General features: G+C 47.1%; 1 protein-coding gene across 1 annotated transcript in view; it reads right to left on the reverse strand.

Moving 5' to 3' along the window:
• Positions 1-19,901, reverse strand: part of ddb1 (damage-specific DNA binding protein 1) — a 118,984-nt gene that overhangs the window by 89,815 nt on the left and 9,268 nt on the right. The window contains exons 4-7 of the mRNA XM_079496739.1: positions 15,099-15,320; positions 11,860-11,974; positions 8,739-8,836; positions 4,514-4,672 (exon numbers count right to left, since the gene is read on the reverse strand). Coding sequence (XP_079352865.1) covers positions 4,514-4,672; positions 8,739-8,836; positions 11,860-11,974; positions 15,099-15,320 — 594 coding nt within the window. The remainder of the gene's footprint in view (positions 1-4,513; positions 4,673-8,738; positions 8,837-11,859; positions 11,975-15,098; positions 15,321-19,901) is intronic.

A 19,901-nucleotide genomic window follows, 5' to 3' on the forward strand; every position in this document is an offset into this window, starting at 1 on the left:
CAGACAGTGCCTAGCAGGTGGCTGCTTAACCCATTCTGGGCGGGAACCCCTTTTGGTGTTAGCATTAGGTTATGATTTAGCTATTGAAAAATAGCAGATCTACAAGCTCATAGCGCGCCACCGAGTGGCGCGCTACGAGCTTGTAGGTCTGCTATTTTTGAAAAGTCGAAGAACGACTGACATAGAAACATAGCTTTTTCAGAAAATTGTCAGGATGTAGAAGACATTTTTAGAATCTGATCTCAGGCCAAAATGGGTTAATGACTTATTGAGACGTTAGCAGTTCCATGCTATGCTACTGAATGACTGTGTGGGGCTGGTATTTAAAATGGGTTAATGACTTATTGAGACGTTAGCAGTTCCATGCTATGCTACTGAATGACTGTGGGGCTGGTATTTAAATGGGTTAATGACTTATTGAGACGTTAGCAGTTCCATGCTATGCTACTGAATGACTGTGGGGCTGGTATTTAAATGGGTTAATGACTTTGAGACGTTAGCAGTTCCATGCTATGCTACTGAATGACTGTGGGGCTGGTATTCCATGCTATGCTACTGAATGACTGTGGGGCTGGTATTCCATGCTATGCTACTGAATAACTGGGGCTTAATGACTTATTGAGACGTTAGCAGTTCCATGCTATGCTACTGAATGACTGGTCAAGACCAGTCAGTCTTAAGAAAAAATAAGTGAACGTATTTTGATAATAACCCGTTTAGGCCTGACCTCAAAATTTAAAAAAAAAATCCTCCAGTTTTCTGAAATAAATATTTTCACGATATTTCAAAAATAGCAGACCTACAAGCTTGTAGCGCGCCACTACTATGAGCTTGTAGATCTGCTATTTTTCAATAGCTAAATTATAACATAATGTTTAAAACACCAAAAGGGGTTCCGACCCTCAGTACCTCAAAATTGTGCTCACTACTTGAGTAAATGCACTTAGTTACTTTACACCACTGACTTCCATACATAAGTAATGAGGGTGCTGCTCAGGCAAAAGACAGCTGAACTGGTGCCTCTGTGCAGCTGTGAGTTACGACCCAATTCAAGCATGCCTGGAACTCAATGTTGTTCAACCAGGCAGTCTGTTTTAAACATTCTGGACAAAAGAGTGTCAGACAACAATGAATGTCTAATAACATGATTGGAGAAACAGTGCCACCTGCTGCTCATCTCATGAACAATCTCCTTAATATTCACATGATACTCACATTTTCTTTTTGATGGTTTTCGGACAACCATATACTAGATGAAAATCTATTTTACCAGCATTGTCAGGACTGCATCCCCTCCCTGACAAGCAGATTGACTCTGAAAACATGTTTTGTAATGAATGAGTTTTGAGTCCAGCACTCAGCCTGATAAATACCAGCCCCACAGTCATTCAGTTTCATAGCATGGAACTCTGGCCTCAATAAGTCATTAAGCAGCCACCTGCTAGGCACTGTCTGCTTTCAACACAGACTCAGTTCCAGACGTCGTCGTGTTGTATTCTTATTGCACTGCTTCTAAATCAACATTTAATGGAAGAGGACGAGAACTTGTAAAAAGCCCCGCAGAGCGGAGATGATTTCCCTGCTCCTCTGAAGAAGTGTGGAGGACGCGAGGAGAAGTCAGATGGAGGACGCAAGGAGACATCAGATGGAGGACGCAAGGAGACATCAGATGGAGGACGCAAGGAGACGTCAGATGGAGGATGCAAGGAGACATCAGATGGAGGACGCGAGGAGACGTCAGATGGAGGACGCGAGGAGACGTCAGATGGAGGACGCGAGGAGACAACAGATGGAGGACGCGAGGAGACGTCAGATGGAGGACGCGAGGAGACAACAGATGGAGGACGCGAGGAGACGTCAGATGGAGGACGCAAGGAGACATCAGATGGAGGACGCGAGGAGACATCAGATGGAGGACGCGAGGAGACGTCAGATGGAGGACGCGAGGAGACGTCAGATGGAGGACGCGAGGAGACATCAGATGGAGGACGCGAGGAGACGTCAGATGGAGGACGCGAGGAGACATCAGATGGAGGACGCAAGGAGACATCAGATGGAGGACGCGAGGAGACATCAGATGGAGGACGCGAGGAGACATCAGATGGAGGACGCGAGGAGACGTCAGATGGAGGACGCGAGGAGACATCAGATGGAGGACGCGAGGAGACATCAGATGGAGGACGCGAGGAGACATCAGATGGAGGACGCAAGGAGACATCAGATGGAGGACGCAAGGAGACATCAGATGGAGGACGCGAGGAGACGTCAGATGGAGGACGCGAGGAGACATCAGATGGAGGACGCAAGGAGACATCAGATGGAGGACGCAAGGAGACATCAGATGGAGGACGCGAGGAGACGTCAGATGGAGGACGCGAGGAGACATCAGATGGAGGACGCAAGGAGACATCAGATGGAGGACGCAAGGAGACATCAGATGGAGGACGCGAGGAGACATCAGATGCAGCTAAATGCTTTGGGACTAAATGATGAGATGTCAGTCAACGACACAGACACAGAACTGAACTGAACTGAACTGAACTGAACTGAACTCCACACGCAGTTCTGCTGTTGGATGTAAAACCTTGTATGTGCAAAACCGTTACTTTAGGGAGAATGGTAAAAAAATAAAAGATTCCAATGGAGTAATGATTTAGTCACAATCTCTTGTAAATACATTTCATTGGTTAGATATGTAGAAAAGCCACAAACAGGTTTTCAGGAATAGCAAAAATGTGAGCTTAAGCTCACATTGTGACACGCTGTGGGCCTCACCACCGTTTCAATGGGACGCTGTATATAACAAACATTTATGAGAAAACAATGATGTGAAATAATAATAATAATAATATGGAGATACAAGGTTTTTGCCTGACAGACAGAATAGGAGAGCAGGTGAAAGAGGGAGAATACAAGCATGATGGATGGACAGAGATGGAGAGAGAGAGACAGGCAGAGAAGGAGAGATAGAGAGAGAGATAGAGAGAGATAGAGGGGATATGAAAAGAGACAGAAAGAGAGTGAGACAGGCAGAGAAAGAGAGATAGAGAGAGATAGAGAGCGATAGAGGGGGAATGAAAAGAGACAGAAAGAGAGTGAGACAGAGTGCCTGGATGGCTGCAGTTGCCGCAATGTTAAGTAGCTGCACAGGGTGGTGGGTTAGAGTCCACTGTGGTGGATTCTAACCCACCACCCTGTTGTGGTGGGTTAGGATCCACTGTGGTGGATTCTAACCCACCACCCTGTTGTGGTGGGTTAGGATCCACTGTGGTGGATTCTAACCCACCACCCTGTTGTGGTGGGTTAGGATCCACTGTGGTGGATTCTAACCCACCACCCTGTTGTGGTGGGTTAGGATCCACTGTGGTGCATCGGGCTTCAAGCATCTATATACGACTCAAAACGGACGGTTTGGGTGAGGGAGGCCAGACGGGGAGGATTATATGAGTCACTACACACATACTCCTATGGGCCGGGACAGGCCGGGACCTGTCAAGGAGGGAGTGTTGTACGGGAAGAGTAGGCGGTGGGTGCTCCTTATAGACCGATTCAGAAACGGGTCTCATGGTCGCAGGCAACGTATTTCCTGTAGGCGGAGACGACATATCTACTAAGCATTAAAGTATGAGGTATAAAGTACAGCAGCCTTGTGTTCATAAAACAGAAATATTGGGTATTGGGTAAGACTGACGTTATGTATCTTTCAGGACCTTCCACTGTGGGGCGACTGTGGCTCAGGAGGTAGAGCAGGTCGTCCAATGATCCATGGGTCGGCGGTTCGAATCCCGGCTCCAAGACACTGAACCCTAAATTGCTCCCGATGTGCTGGTTGGTGCCTTGCATGGCTTCTGCCGCAATCGGTGTATGAATGTGTGTGTGAATGGGTGAATGTAATGCACAATCTATGTAAAAGCGCCTTGGATAAAGGCGCTATATAAATGCACCATTTACCATTTACTGCTTTGTCTCAACCATTACTCTATGGCTCTGGTCTCAGACACCGCGGTAGATATTTTGACATTCCTTACCACTACTGTTAAACTACACAGGTTCATCTCGATGTTCTGGAGCATCTTTGTAATGTTAGTGTTAGTAAAAAGCAGTTAAAAGAGTGACGTTTGAGGCAGACTAACATCAGTCACTTTTCCATTCACTGTAGTAGGAGGAGGTGCGGGGAAACCGCAGATATGGCGTCTCCGCCTACAGGAAATACGTTGCCTGCGACCATGAGACCCGTTTCTGAATCGGTCTATAGAAAGAGAAAGACAGACAGATGGAGACACAGACAGACAGGTACCTCTCCCAGCAGACAGACAGACAGACAGACAGGTACCTCTCCCAGCAGACAGACAGACAGACAGACAGACAGACAGACACCTCTCCCAGCAGACAGACAGACAGGTACCTCTCCCAGCAGACAGACAGACAGACAGACAGGTACCTCTCCCAGCAGACAGACAGACAGACAGACAGACAGACAGGTACCTCTCCCAGCAGACAGACAGACAGGTACCTCTCCCAGCAGCTCTACATGCAGGTCCTTCAGCACCACGGCTCCGTCCATCAGCTCCTCCTTCTCCAGCAGCAACATGAACAGCCGTCCCTCCATGTCCCCCAGGAGGTAGCGAGACCCGTTGGGGTCCACCCGGTTGTGGCACACGATGGTGCTTTGCTGCAACCCCCCACACACACACACACACACACACACACACACACACACACACACACACACACACACACACACACACACACACACACACACACACACACACACACACACACACACACACACACACACACACACACACAGTGTTGTTGTACATGAGGAACGGCAATGGCGAGTGTTTCAGTTCCTTGTGGTTATATCAAGTCCTCAAGTTTGTTTGTTTCTATTTATTTTGTTTAAAAGGTTTGAGAACCACTGCATTAAATACATAGTTACACAAAATCAAGTAACACAGCTGCAGACCTCATTTGTGTGTGTGTGTGTGTATGTAGTGTGTGTGTGTGTGTGTGTGTGTGTGTGTGTGTGTGTGTGTGTGTGTGTGTGTGTGTGTGTGGTAAACTTCTTAAATCACCCAAGGGGATGAAGTGCCCCAGTTTTCAGTCTTTCTGGAGCCGATTCCAGGACCAGGAATGGAGCATAAAAAGTGTCACTTTAAATCTGGTATGAATCTGTTTTGGGCATGTCTTTATGGTGTAGTGGGTTAGGGTTAGGGTTAATCTGGTATGAATCTGTTTTGGGCATGTCTTTATGGTGTAGTGGGAAATGGGAATGTCTTTATGGTGTAGTGGGAAATGGGCATGTCTTTATGGTGTAGTGGGAAATGGGAATGTCTTTATGGTGTAGTGGGAAATGGGCATGTCTTTATGGTGTAGTGGGAAATGGGAATGTCTTTATGGTGTAGTGGGAAATGGGCATGTCTTTATGGTGTAGTGGGAAATGGGCATGTCTTTATGGTGTAGTGGGAAATCTTAAAGAGAGAGAGAGGGGAAAGAAAGGAAAATAGCAGATCTACAAGATCACACGAATGCGTGTGCTTCATCCAATGAAGGGGCAGAAAACAGCCCGGCCTGTAACTCGTTTGTCACTCTAAAGTCCATAGACTCCAAAGCATTCTGTAAACTTCACTCTAAGGTCCATAGACTCCAATGCATTCAGTAAACTTCACTCTAAAGTCCATAGACTCAAATGCATTCCATAAACTTTACCATAAAGTCCATAGACTCCAATGCATTCTGTAAACTTCACTCTAAGGTCCATAGACTCCAATGCATTCAGTAAAATTCACTCTAAAGTCCATAGACTCCAATGCATTCCATAAACTTTACTCTAAAGTCCATAGACTCCAATGCATTCCATAAACTTTACTCTAAAGTCCAGACTCCAATGCATTCAGTAAACGTCACTCTAAAGCCCATAGACTCCAATGCATTCCATAAACTTTACTCTAAAGTCCATAGACTCCAATGCATTCAGTAAACTTCACTCTAAAGTCCATAGACTCCAATGCATTCCATAAACTTTACTCTAAAGTCCATAGACTCCAATGCATTCCATAAACTTCACTCTAAAGCCCATAGACTCCAATGGATTCCATAAACTTCACTCTAAAGCCCATAGACTCCAATGCATTCCATAAACTTCACTCTAAAGTCCATAGACTCCAATGCATTCCATAAACTTTACTCTAAAGCCCATAGACTCCAATGCATTCTGTAAACTTCACTCTAAAGTCCATAGACTCCAATGCATTCAGTAAACTTCACTCTAAAGCCCATAGACTCCAAAGCATTCTGTAAACTTCACTCTAAAGCCCATAGACTCCAATGCATTCCATAAACTTTACTCTAAAGCCCATAGACTCCAATGCATTCTGTAAACTTTACTCTAAAGCCCATAGACTCCAATGCATTCCATAAACTTTACTCTAAAGTCCATAGACTCCAATGCATTCCATACACTTTACTCTAAAGCCCATAGACTCCAATGCATTCCATAAACTTTACTCTAAAGCCCATAGACTCCAATGCATTCCATAAACTTCACTCTAAAGTCCATAGACTCCAATGCATTCCATAAACTTTACTCTAAAGCCCATAGACTCCAATGCATTCCATAAACGTCACTCTAAAGTCCATAGACTCCAATGCATTCCATAAACTGTACTCTAAAGCCCATAGACTCCAATGCATTCCATAAACTTTACTCTAAAGTCCATAGACTCCAATGCATTCCATAAACTTCACTCTAAAGTCCATAGACTCCAATGCATTCTGTAAACTTTACTCTAAAGCCCATAGACTCCAATGCATTCCATAAACTTTACTCTAAAGCCCATAGACTCCAATGCATTCCATAAACGTCACTCTAAAGTCCATAGACTCCAATGCATTCCATAAACTTTACTCTAAAGCCCATAGACTCCAATGCATTCCGTAAACTTTACTCTAAAGTCCATAGACTCCAATGCATTCTGTAAACTTTACTCTAAAGCCCATAGACTCCAATGCATTCCGTAAACTTTACTCTAAAGCCCATAGACTCCAATGCATTCTGTAAACTTTACTCTAAAGTCCATAGACTCCAATGCATTCTGTAAACTTTACTCTAAAGCCCATAGACTCCAATGCATTCCGTAAACTTTACTCTAAAGCCCATAGACTCCAATGCATTCCGTAAACTTTACTCTAAAGCCCATAGACTCCAATGCATTCCATAAACGTTACTCTAAAGTCCATAGACTCCAATGCATTCATAGACTCCAATGCATTCTGTAAACTTTACTCTAAAGCCCATAGACTCCAATGCATTCTGTAAACTTCACTCTAAAGTCCATAGACTCCAATGCATTCAGTAAACTTTACCATAAAGTCCATAGACTCCAATGCATTCAGTAAACTTCACTCTAAAGCCCATAGACTCCAATGCATTCAGTAAACTTTACTCTAAAGCCCATAGACTCCAATGCATTCTGTAAACTTCACTCTAAAGTCCATAGACTCCAATGCATTCAGTAAACTTTACCATAAAGTCCATAGACTCCAATGCATTCAGTAAACTTCACTCTAAAGCCCATAGACTCAAATGCATTCCATAAACTTGACTCTAAAGTCCATAGACTCCAATGCATTATGTAAACTTTACTCTAAAGTCCATAGACTCCAATGCATTCCATAAACTTTACTCTAAAGTCCATAGACTCCAATGCATTCCATAAACTTCACTCTTAAAGTCCATAGACTTCAATGCATTCTGTAAACTTTACTCTAAAGTCCATAGACTCCAATGCATTCCGTAAACTTCACTCTAAAGTCCATAGACTCCAATGCATTCAGTAAACTTCACTCTAAAGTCCATAGACTCCAATGCATTCTGTAAACTTCACTCTAAAGTCCATAGACTCCAATGCATTCAGTAAACTTTACCATAAAGCCCATAGACTCCAATGCATTCAGTAAACGTTACTCTAAAGTCCATAGACTCCAATGCATTCCGTAAACTTCACTCTAAAGTCCATAGACTCCAATGCATTCAGTAAACTTCACTCTAAAGTCCATAGACTCCAATGCATTCTGTAAACTTCACTCTAAAGTCCATAGACTCCAATGCATTCAGTAAACTTTACCATAAAGCCCATAGACTCCAATGCATTCAGTAAACGTTACTCTAAAGTCCATAGACTCCAATGCATTCAGTAAACTTTACTCTAAAGCCCATAGACTCCAATGCATTCAGTAAACTTCACTCTAAAGTCCATAGACTCCAATGCATTCCATAAACTGTACTCAGGCCCCAGGAGTGAACTCACCCATAAATAAGTATCTCCCGGTAGCTGCCGGTATTCCCCTACTCTATGTTCCACATTGAAAATAAATACCAACCAGGATGCAGCGCTTTTCACTGAAGTAAACACAACAACAAAGGCATAACAAAATTCTAAATGACATCCAATAATATGCAAAGTGCTGTTGTAGAGGCCGACAACATTGAAAACCGTCCTTGTAGACTAACCCATTTTGACCTGAGATCAGATTCTAAAAATGTCTTCTACATCCTGACAGTATTCTGAAAAAGCTATGTTTCTATGTCAGTCCTTCGATTTTTCAAAAATAGCAGACCTACAAGCTCGTAGCGCGCCACTCGGTGGCGCGCTATGAGCTCGTAGATCTGCTATTTTTCAATAGCTAAAGCATAACATAATGCTAACACCAAAAGGGGTTCCCGCCAAACTCACCTTGATAGTAGGAGGTGCAATGGCCAGGTACTTGTCTCCATTGTGGTATGTGATGGATTCCTGCCCAATGATTATAGCGCCCCCAAATGGCTCTGGAACTGAAAGACACAATGGACTATCATGCACTCTCCAAACACAATTTCACCCGCTGACAATCTGTTATAATTCTGACAATCTGTTATAATTCTTCTCAAGCGAACACTTTGGTGAGTAAAGAGACATCCCTGGTCATGAGCCAGGGGTCTGGTCATGAGCCAGGGGACTGGTCATGAGCCAGGGGACTGGTCATGAGCCAGTCCCCTGGTCATGAGCCAGGGGACTGGTCAGGGGACTGGTCATGAGTCAGGGGACTGGTCATGAGCCAGGGGACTGGTCATGAGCCAGGGGACTGGTCATGAGCCAGTCCCCTGGTCATGAGCCAGGGGACTGGTCAGGGGACTGGTCATGAGTCAGGGGTCTGGTCATGAGTCAGGGGTCTGGTCATGAGTCAGGGGACTGGTCATGAGCCAGGGGACTGGTCATGAGCCAGGGGACTGGTCATGAGCCAGGGGTCTGGTCATGAGCCAGGGGACTGGTCAGGGGACTGGTCATGAGCCAGGGGACTGGTCATGAGCCAGGGGACTGGTCATGAGCCAGGGGACTGGTCATGAGCCAGTCCCCTGGTCATGAGCCAGGGGACTGGTCAGGGGACTGGTCATGGGACTGGTCATGACCAGGGGACTGGTCATGAGCCAGGGGACTGGTCAGGGGACTGGTCATGAGCCAGGGGACTGGTCATGGGACTGGTCATGAGCCAGGGGTCTGGTCATGAGCCAGGGGACTGGTCATGGGACTGGTCATGAGCCAGGGGTCTGGTCATGAGCCAGGGGACTGGTCAGGGGACTGGTCATGAGCCAGGGGACTGGTCATGAGCCAGGGGACTGGTCAGGGGACTGGTCATGAGCCAGGGGACTGGTCATGAGCCAGGGGACTGGTCATGGGACTGGTCATGAGCCAGGGGTCTGGTCATGAGCCAGGGGACTGGTCAGGGGACTGGTCATGAGCCAGGGGACTGGTCAGGGGACTGGTCATGAGCCAGGGGACTGGTCATGAGCCAGGGGACTGGTCATGAGCCAGGGGACTGGTCAGGGGCCAGGGGACTGGTCATGACCAGGGGACTGGTCAGGGGTCAGGGGACTGGTCATGACCAGGGGACTGGTCAGGGGACTGGTCAGGGGACTGGTCAGGGGACTGGTCATGACCAGGGGACTGGTCATGACCAGGGGACTGGTCATGAGCCAGGGGACTGGTCAGGGGACTGGTCAGGGGACTGGTCAGGGGACTGGTCAGGGGACTGGTCATGAGCCAGGGGACTGCGTCATGAGCCAGGGGACTGGTCATGAGCCAGGGGACTGGTCAGGGGCCAGGGGTCTGGTCATGAGCCAGGGGCCTGGTCATGAGCCAGGGGACTGGTCAGGGGACTGGTCATGAGCCAGGGGACTGGTCATGAGCCAGGGGTCTGGTCATGAGCCAGGGGACTGGTCATGAGCCAGGGGTCTGGTCATGAGCCAGGGGACTGGTCATGAGTCAGGGGTCTGGTCATGAGCCAGGGGACTGGTCAGGGGACTGGTCAGGGGTCTGGTCATGAGCCAGGGGTCTGGTCATGAGCCAGGGGACTGGTCATGAGCCAGGGGTCTGGTCATGAGCCAGGGGACTGGTCATGAGCCAGGGGTCTGGTCATGAGCCAGGGGACTGGTCATGAGCCAGGGGACTGGTCATGAGCCAGGGGACTGGTCATGAGTCAGGGGTCTGGTCATGAGCCAGGGGACTGGTCAGGGGACTGGTCATGAGCCAGGGGTCTGGTCAGGGGACTGGTCAGGGGACTGGTCATGAGCCAGGGGTCTGGTCAAGGGACTGGTCATGAGCCAGGGGTCAATCCTGCATACATGTTTTTCTTTCCTGCATATTCGTCTCCTCTAACGTTGACACTTGTGTCAATAAGGGCCTTTCTCGGCCCCACCCCTCTCACATTGTTTATATTGTGTTTAGGATCCAAGATGGCCGCAACACCAGGAGGGGGTGGGGCGGAGGTGAGCGGGGCGGGGTCGACATATGCCCTCACTGGGCTGCGTTCAAGACACTTGCCTTGTGTCTGACACCTGACTTGTGTCTGACACTTGCCTTGTGACACATGACTTGTGTCAGACACCTGACTTGTGTCTGACACATGACTTGTGTCTGACACCTGACTTGTGTCCGACACCTGACTTGTGTCCGACACCTGACTTGTGTCAGACACCTGACTTGTGTCTGACACATGACTTGTGTCCGACACATGACTTGTGTCTGACACCTGACTTGTGTCAGACACATGACTTGTGTCTGACACATGACTTGTGTCTGACACCTGACTTGTGTCCGACACCTGACTTGTGTCCGACGCATGACTTGTGTCTGACACCTGACTTGTGTCTGACACCTGACTTGTGTCAGACACCTGACTTGTGTCAGACACCTGACTTGTGTCAGACACCTGACTTGTGTCAGACACCTGACTTGTGTCAGACACATGACTTGTGTCCGACACATGACTTGTGTCCGACACATGACTTGTGTCCGACACATGACTTGTGTCCGACACATGACTTGTGTCCGACACCTGACTTGTGTCCGACACCTGACTTGTGTCCGACACCTGACTTGTGTCCGACACCTGACTTGTGTCCGACACCTGACTTGTGTCTGACACATGACTTGTGTCCGACACCTGACTTGTGTCTGACACCTGACTTGTGTCAGACACCTGACTTGTGTCTGAACACAGCTTTGATGGATGTGTTCTGCCCAAAATGTTTGGTCAAACCATTTGGGCTTCCATTGGAAATGCATTGGAGCAGCCATTAAACGCAGACACAAGACAGGTGTCTTAATGTGTGAACGCAGCCCAGTAAGGGCATAGGTCGAACACACACACACACACACACACACACACACACACACACACACACACACACACACACACACACACACACACACACACACACACACACACACACACACACACACACACACACACACACACACACACACACACACACACACACACACACACACACACACACACACACATTTCTGTGCTTACCAGGGATGACCATGGACGCCTCAGCCTCCACGTTCTCCTGTTTCCAGGGACCCTTATTGAACTCCTTCTCTCTCAGGGAGACCTCGTAGGTCTTCACATGGCGGCCCTGGGGGTCCTAAAGAGACAGAGAGACAGGATTAGACCTCGTAGGTCTTCACATGGCGGCCCTGGGGGTCCTAAAGAGACAGAGAGACAGGATTAGACCTCGTAGGTCTTCACATGGTGGCCCTGGGGGTCCTACACAGACAGAGAGACAGGATTAGACCACAAGACCACAGGAGGGGGAGGTCTGCACAAGACCACAGGAGGGGAGGTCTGCACACGACCACAGGAGGGGGAGGTCTGCACAAGACAACAGGAGGGGAGGTCTGCACAAGACCACAGGAGGGGGAGGTCTGCACAATACCACAGGAGGAGGAGGTCTGCACACGACCACAGGAGGGGGAGGTCTGCACACGACCACAGGAGGGGGAGGTCTGCACACGACCACAGGAGGGGGAGGTCTGCACAAGACCACAGGAGGGGGAGGTCTGCATAAGACCACAGGAGGGGGAGGTCTGCACAAGTCCACAGGAGGGGGAAGTCTGCACAAGACCACAGGAGGGGGAAGTCTGCACAAGACCACAGCAGCAATGGACGGCGACTCGGATGACGAGGAAGAGCTAGTTCCCTAAAAGAACTGAACGTCAGTGGTAAACTATGTTGGATTCTCGGGAACAGACCAAACAAACATTATTTGCACCAATTTGCAGACAAGAAAATGTGAAGGCGACAGATGGCAACATGACAGGCTTACAGAACCATGTCAACATGACAGGCTTACAGAACCATGTCAACATGACAGGCTTACAGAACCATCTCAACATGACAGGCTCACAGAACCATCTCAACATGACAGGCTTACAGAACCATCTCAACATGACAGGCTTACAGAACCATCTCAACATGACAGGCTTACAGAACCATCTCATCATGACAGGCTTACAGAACCATCTCAACATGACAGGCTTACAGAACCATCTCATCATGACAGGCTTACAGAACCATCTCTACATGACAGGCTCACAGAACCATCTCAACATGACAGGCTCACAGAACCATCTCAACATGACAGGCTTACAGAACCATCTCATCATGACAGGCTCACAGAACCATCTCTACATGACAGGCTTACAGAACCATCTCTACATGACAGGCTTACAGAACCATCTCAACATGACAGGCTTACAGAACCATGTCTACATGACAGGCTTACAGAACCATCTCATCATGACAGGCTCACAGAACCATCTCAACATGACAGGCTCACAGAACCATCTCAACATGACAGGCTTACAGAACCATCTCATCATGACAGGCTTACAGAACCATCTCATCATGACAGGCTTACAGAACCATCTCATCATGACAGGCTTACAGAACCATCTCAACATGACAGGCTTACAGAACCATCTCATCATGACAGGCTTACAGAACCATCTCTACATGACAGGCTTACAGAACCATCTCTACATGACAGGCTTACAGAACCATCTCTACATGACAGGCTCACAGAACCATGTCAACATGACAGGCTTACAGAACCATCTCATCATGACAGGCTTACAGAACCATGTCAACATGACAGGCTTACAGAACCATCTCATCATGACAGGCTTACAGAACCATGTCAACATGACAGGCTTACAGAACCATCTCATCATGACAGGCTTACAGAACCATGTCAACATGACAGGCTTACAGAACCATCTCAACATGACAGGCTTACAGAACCATGTCAACATGACAGGCTTACAGAACCATCTCAACATGACAGGCTTACAGAACCATCTCATCATGACAGGCTCACAGAACCATCTCTACATGACAGGCTCACAGAACCATGTCAACATGACAGGCTTACAGAACCATCTCAACATGACAGGCTTACAGTGTGTGTGTGTGTGTGTGTGTGTGTGTGTGTGTGTGTGTGTGTGTGTGTGTGTAAATGTGTGTGTGTGTGTATAAAAATACACATCTACAAAACAAGAAAAGAATAGTACAATTAAAAATAGTTTCATTAAAATGTATTGTAACTATAGTGAAATTGAAAACCACCATCCTGAGTAAATGTCCTCCGTCATAATAACCATAGGATAGTAATTGTCCTCAGTCATAATAACCATATGATAGTAATTGTCCTCAGTCATAATAACCATAGGATAGTAATTGTCCTCCGTCATAATAACCATAGGATAGTAATTGTCCTCAGTCATAATAACCATATGATAGTAATTGTCCTCAGTCATAATAACCATAGGATAGTAATTGTCCTCCGTCATAATAACCATAGGATAGTAATTGTCCTCAGTCATAATAACCATAGGATAGTAATTGTCCTCCGTCATAATAACCATAGGATAGTAATTGTCCTCAGTCATAATAACCATATGATAGTAATTGTCCTCAGTCATAATAACCATAGGATAGTAATTGTCCTCCGTCATAATAACCATAGGATAGTAATTGTCCTCAGTCATAATAACCATATGATAGTAATTGTCCTCAGTCATAATAACCATAGGATAGTAATTGTCCTCCGTCATAATAACCATAGGATAGTAATTGTCCTCAGTCATAATAACCATAGGATAGTAATTGTCCTCCGTCATAATAACCATAGGATAGTAATTGTCCTCCGTCATAATAACCATAGGATAGTAATCGTCCTCAGTCATAATAACCATAGGATAGTAATTGTCCTCAGTCATAATAACCATAGGATAGTAATTGTCTTCCGTCATAACCATAGGATAGTAATTGTCTTCCGTCATAATAACCATAGGATAGTAATTGTCCTCAGTCATAATAACCATAGGATAGTAATTGTCTTCCGTCATAATAACCATAGGATAGTAATTGTATTTTCACGATTTTTCAAAAATAGCAGACCTACAAGTTCATAGCGTGGCCCTCGGTGGCGCACTATGAGCTTGGAGATCTGCTATTTTTCAATAGCTAAAGTATAACATAATGCTTTAAAACACCAAAAGGGGTTCCCGCCCAAAATGGGTTAGGCATATTTTGATTATCGCAATGATATCGTTAATCGCAATAGTTTTTTGCCACAATAAATGTGAAACGTGAATTTTCATGTCGTCCCATTCCTACATCTTCCCTGCACGTGCGCGCACACACAAAACACGCCGTGCGCACATACACACACACACACACACACACACAACACACAGCCAGCCTACCTGGTAGATGAAGCAGACGGTGGGCGCCTGGCAGCCGTACAGGAAGTGCACGTCGATGACCTGCAGCTCCTCCAGGCGGATGTTGAAGGCCTTAAGCTCGCGGTTCTCTCGGTCCAGAGGGATGACCTTGAACAGGCCGTCGTACAGGCGCAGGCCGATCATACGGCACTCCGGGTCCACGATGCCGATGATGCCCGTCTCCGACGGGCGGCCGATGCGATCCTGCCAACGTCCACAGAGATGGAGAACGATTAGTCCAGATCGCTGGTTCCCAAACAGTGGGACACACCCATTTGGTTCCCAAACAGTGGGACACGCCCATTTGGTTCCCAAACAGTGGGACACACCCATTTGGTTCCCAAACAGTGGGACACACCCATTTGGTTCCCAAACAGTGGGTGACACCCATTTGGTTCCCAAACAGTGGGACACACCCATTTGGTTCCCAAACAGTGGGACACGCCCATTTGGTTCCCAAACAGTGGGTGACACCCATTTGGTTCCCTAACAGTGGGTGACACCCATTTGGTTCCCAAACAGTGGGACACACCCATTTGGTTCCCAAACAGTGGGACACACCCATTTGGTTCCCAAACAGTGGGACACGCCCATTTGTTTCCCAAACAGTGGGACACGCCCATTTGGTTCCCAAACAGTGGGACACGCCCATTTGTTTCCCAAACAGTGGGACACGCCCATTTGGTTCCCAAACAGTGGGACACACCCATTTGGTTCCCAAACAGTGGGACACGCCCATTTGTTTCCCAAACAGTGGGACACGCCCATTTGGTTCCCAAACAGTGGGACACACCCATTTGGTTCCCAAACAGTGGGACACACCCATTTGGTTCCCAAACAGTGGGACACACCCATTTGGTTCCCAAACAGTGGGACACACCCATTTGTTTCCCAAACAGTGGGACACACCCATTTGGTTCCCAAACAGTGGGACACGCCCATTTGGTTCGCAAACAGTGGGACACACCCATTTGGTTCCCAAACAGTGGGTCACACCCATTTGGTTCCCAAACAGTGGGACACGCCCATTTGGTTCGCAAACAGTGGGACACACCCATTTGGTTCCCAAACAGTGGGACACGCCCATTTGGTTCGCAAACAGTGGGACACGCCCATTTGGTTCCCAAACAGTGGGACACACCCATGTGGTTCCCAAACAGTGGGACACACCCATTTGGTTCCCTAACAGTGGGACACACCCATGTGGTTCCCAAACAGTGGGACACACCCATGTGGTTCCCAAACAGTGGGACACGCCCATTTGGTTCCCAAACAGTGGGACACGCCCATGTGGTTCCCAAACAGTGGGACACACCCATGTGGTTCCCAAACAGTGGGACACACCCATTTGGTTCCCAAACAGTGGGACACACCCATTTGGTTCCCAAACAGTGGGACACACCCATTTGGTTCCCAAACAGTGGGACACACCCATTTGGTTCCCAAACAGTGGGACACACCCATTTGGTTCCCAAACGGTGGGACACACCCATTTGGTTCCCAAACAGTGGGACACGCCCATTTGGTTCGCAAACAGTGGGACACACCCATTTGGTTCCCAAACAGTGGGTCACACCCATTTGGTTCCCAAACAGTGGGACACGCCCATTTGGTTCGCAAACAGTGGGACACGCCCATTTGGTTCGCAAACAGTGGGACACGCCCATTTGGTTCCCAAACAGTGGGACACACCCATGTGGTTCCCAAACAGTGGGACACACCCATTTGGTTCCCTAACAGTGGGACACACCCATGTGGTTCCCAAACAGTGGGACACACCCATGTGGTTCCCAAACAGTGGGACACGCCCATTTGGTTCCCAAACAGTGGGACACGCCCATGTGGTTCCCAAACAGTGGGACACACCCATGTGGTTCCCAAACAGTGGGACACACCCATTTGGTTCCCAAACAGTGGGACACACCCATTTGGTTCCCAAACAGTGGGACACACCCATTTGGTTCCCAAACAGTGGGACACACCCATTTGGTTCCCAAACAGTGGGACACACCCATTTGGTTCCCAAACGGTGGGACACACCCATGTGGTTCCCAAATGGTGGGACACACCCATTTGGTTCCCAAACAGTGGGACACGCCCATTTGGTTCCCAAACAGTGGGACACGCCCATTTGGTTCCCAAACAGTGGGACACGCCCATTTGGTTCCCAAACAGTGGGTCACACCCATTTGGTTCCCAAACGGTGGGACACACCCATTTGTGTGGCTCATCACAGAGCAATATTTATGGGTCACAACTCGATTAAAAATAGCAGATCAGAATGTGAAAAGCGCTACGAGCTTGTAGAATTGCAATTTTTGAAAAATCATCAACATGTGTGCTTTTCATATATAATATATTATTTCACAGCGAACGTTTTTAACTCAAATATTTGCTTCTGGGGGTGGTGGTGGGGGGGGGGGGGGGGGGGGGGGGACACCAAATATTTTCAGATGGGGGTACTTGACATGGCAAAGTTTGAGCACCACTGATACGGATTTCAGACGAGTTTACAAATTGAATAATTCGTTCACTTCACTCAGTTTGGGACTCCTGGTGATCCCCGGACCCCTGATGTTGAGAAGTGGTGGTCTGGGTGGGTTTAATGAATGCAAAGCCATACGGATGCCAAGGATAGCTGAGTGCATGCAAGGCTTTGTAAACACCAGAGCGTCACTAAGCTGGTCTCTCTGGACAGACTAAATAATTACTATACCGACATCATGTTGGAACATCGACTGCATAAAAGCCTCAAATGAAAGGGTCCCAACTGAACATGAAGCTGGCCTCAAATGAAAGGGTCCCAACTGAACTTTGAAAACAACAGTCAAATAGTCAAAACAGTAAAATAAACGTTCACAGCTTCGAATCCACCAGACGTGCAAAACGCATGGATGTCGCTTTCGCTTCACTTTCACTCCCACATTAATGTTTGAAGCGGTTCTTCTCACTGGCTGAGCGGGAGCTAGTGGTGAACCACTCCCTTACGGAGCTGTGTGTGTGTGTGTGTGTGTGGTTGGGTGCCTGCCTGGCTGGGTATGAGCACGAAAATAGCATGGTTGTTTTTCACCACCTGTGCGCAACCTAACACACACACAAACACACACACACATATTAACTGTATATATGGTGATTTTGGGTGTGCCAGTGCAGTACAGTGACAGTACAGTACAGTAGAGGGTACAGTAGGGGGACCCCCACACGGTAACTGTCATTTCTCAACCGTTTCGGATGTGTTGGCTCGCCGGAATCGGCCCGGCCCCCTGGGCACGTTCCTGGGGGTCTGGATGTCTGGCCACAAAGGATCCCAGGATCTACTGAATGTGAAGGTAGAGGTACTAGGGGGAAGCCATAATGTGTGTCGTAGGCTCAATATGTCAGTTTGTCACATTCAATAGATCTTGTGATCTTTTGTGGCCAGATATCATTTATTGGGGTCTAGTAGGACTATTAAAAATAAATCGCCATATTGTTTTGTAAAAGAATACATATTTAGGACCATGTTCGAATGCCCCCGCCCCCCCCCCCCCCCTGTTAAAAATAGCTAAAATGAAAGAAAGCAGCAAATGAAAAACAATTAACATTCATCTTTTACTTTCTCTAATAACAACCTAAAACATGAACCTTGGTTGAAAAAAACTAAAGTTGTCCTTTAAGCTATATCTACTACAGCGGCAAATAACTCTCCTTGGATATAAAGAGCATAATAAACCAAACCAAATAATTACCAATGAATAGATATTTGAGGGCCATGGAGAACTGTCCGTCACAGGCTGGAATAGTGTGGATGGATGCCATGAAATGTAGTTTAAATTAGAAGCAGGACCTTATGTAACACATTGGCATCGTGATCAGTGATCAGTCATCCAAAACCCATTCCGACTCTGATGTATACCTTGTCAGCTGTGGTTACATTAGCCTATTTATTTCATTCTTGTCCTAATTAAATGAATCAGTACAATTTCCCCTTGTCTACGATATATTTTGTTGATACCGGCTTTGAGATAACAGAAACAGTAATCAGTTATAAGACTAAATACGGTCTTTTCTGTAAACGCATCATCTGGTGGATTTGTGGCGTTAACTGTGATAATAAGAATGCCTGTTTTGTAATATTTAACCCATTTAGGCCTGACATCGAAATTTCAAAAAATGTCTTCAGTTTTCTGAAAAACCTTATGTTTCTGTACTAGTGGTATATCAGTGGTGCTCAATATTTCATGTCAAGGACCCCAACAATTATATGTAATATGTCTCCGTCCACCCATCTGAAAATATGTTGTTCCGGGGACCCCCCCCCAGAAGCAAAGATTTGAGTTAAAATGTTCACTCTGTAATAATATATATTCAAAGATTTGAGGCACATTTTCATGTTTTTTTTTCAAAAATAGCAGAGTTACAAGCTCATAGCGCGGCACCGAGTGTCGCGCTATGAGCTTCTAGATCTGCTATTTTTCGTTTACATTTTTATCCCTCGATTTTGTAACCCATTTTTTTCACCCCTGTGCCAATTATCTAATGTGATCCTGGGCTCTACACACCCTCTGCCAACCTAGTCCCCATATATGGGGGACATGGGGAGAGCAACGGACTTGAGTGTCCAAGTTGCTCCTTTACACCTGACAGGGGGGAGTTTCCCTGGTTGGACGTAGCGCGTGGAAGGAACACGTTATTCCAACCAGTTCCTTTCCCCTCCATCAGGCGCCCCAGCTGGCCAGGGGGAGGCAGTTTGTTTAGAGACCAGGATTACTGCATGTTTTTGTGAGAGTACCTACCCTAGGGGAC

This window comes from Electrona antarctica (assembly GCF_951216825.1).
Source record: "Electrona antarctica genome assembly, chromosome: 3".
Taxonomy (NCBI): Eukaryota; Metazoa; Chordata; class Actinopteri; order Myctophiformes; family Myctophidae; genus Electrona; species Electrona antarctica.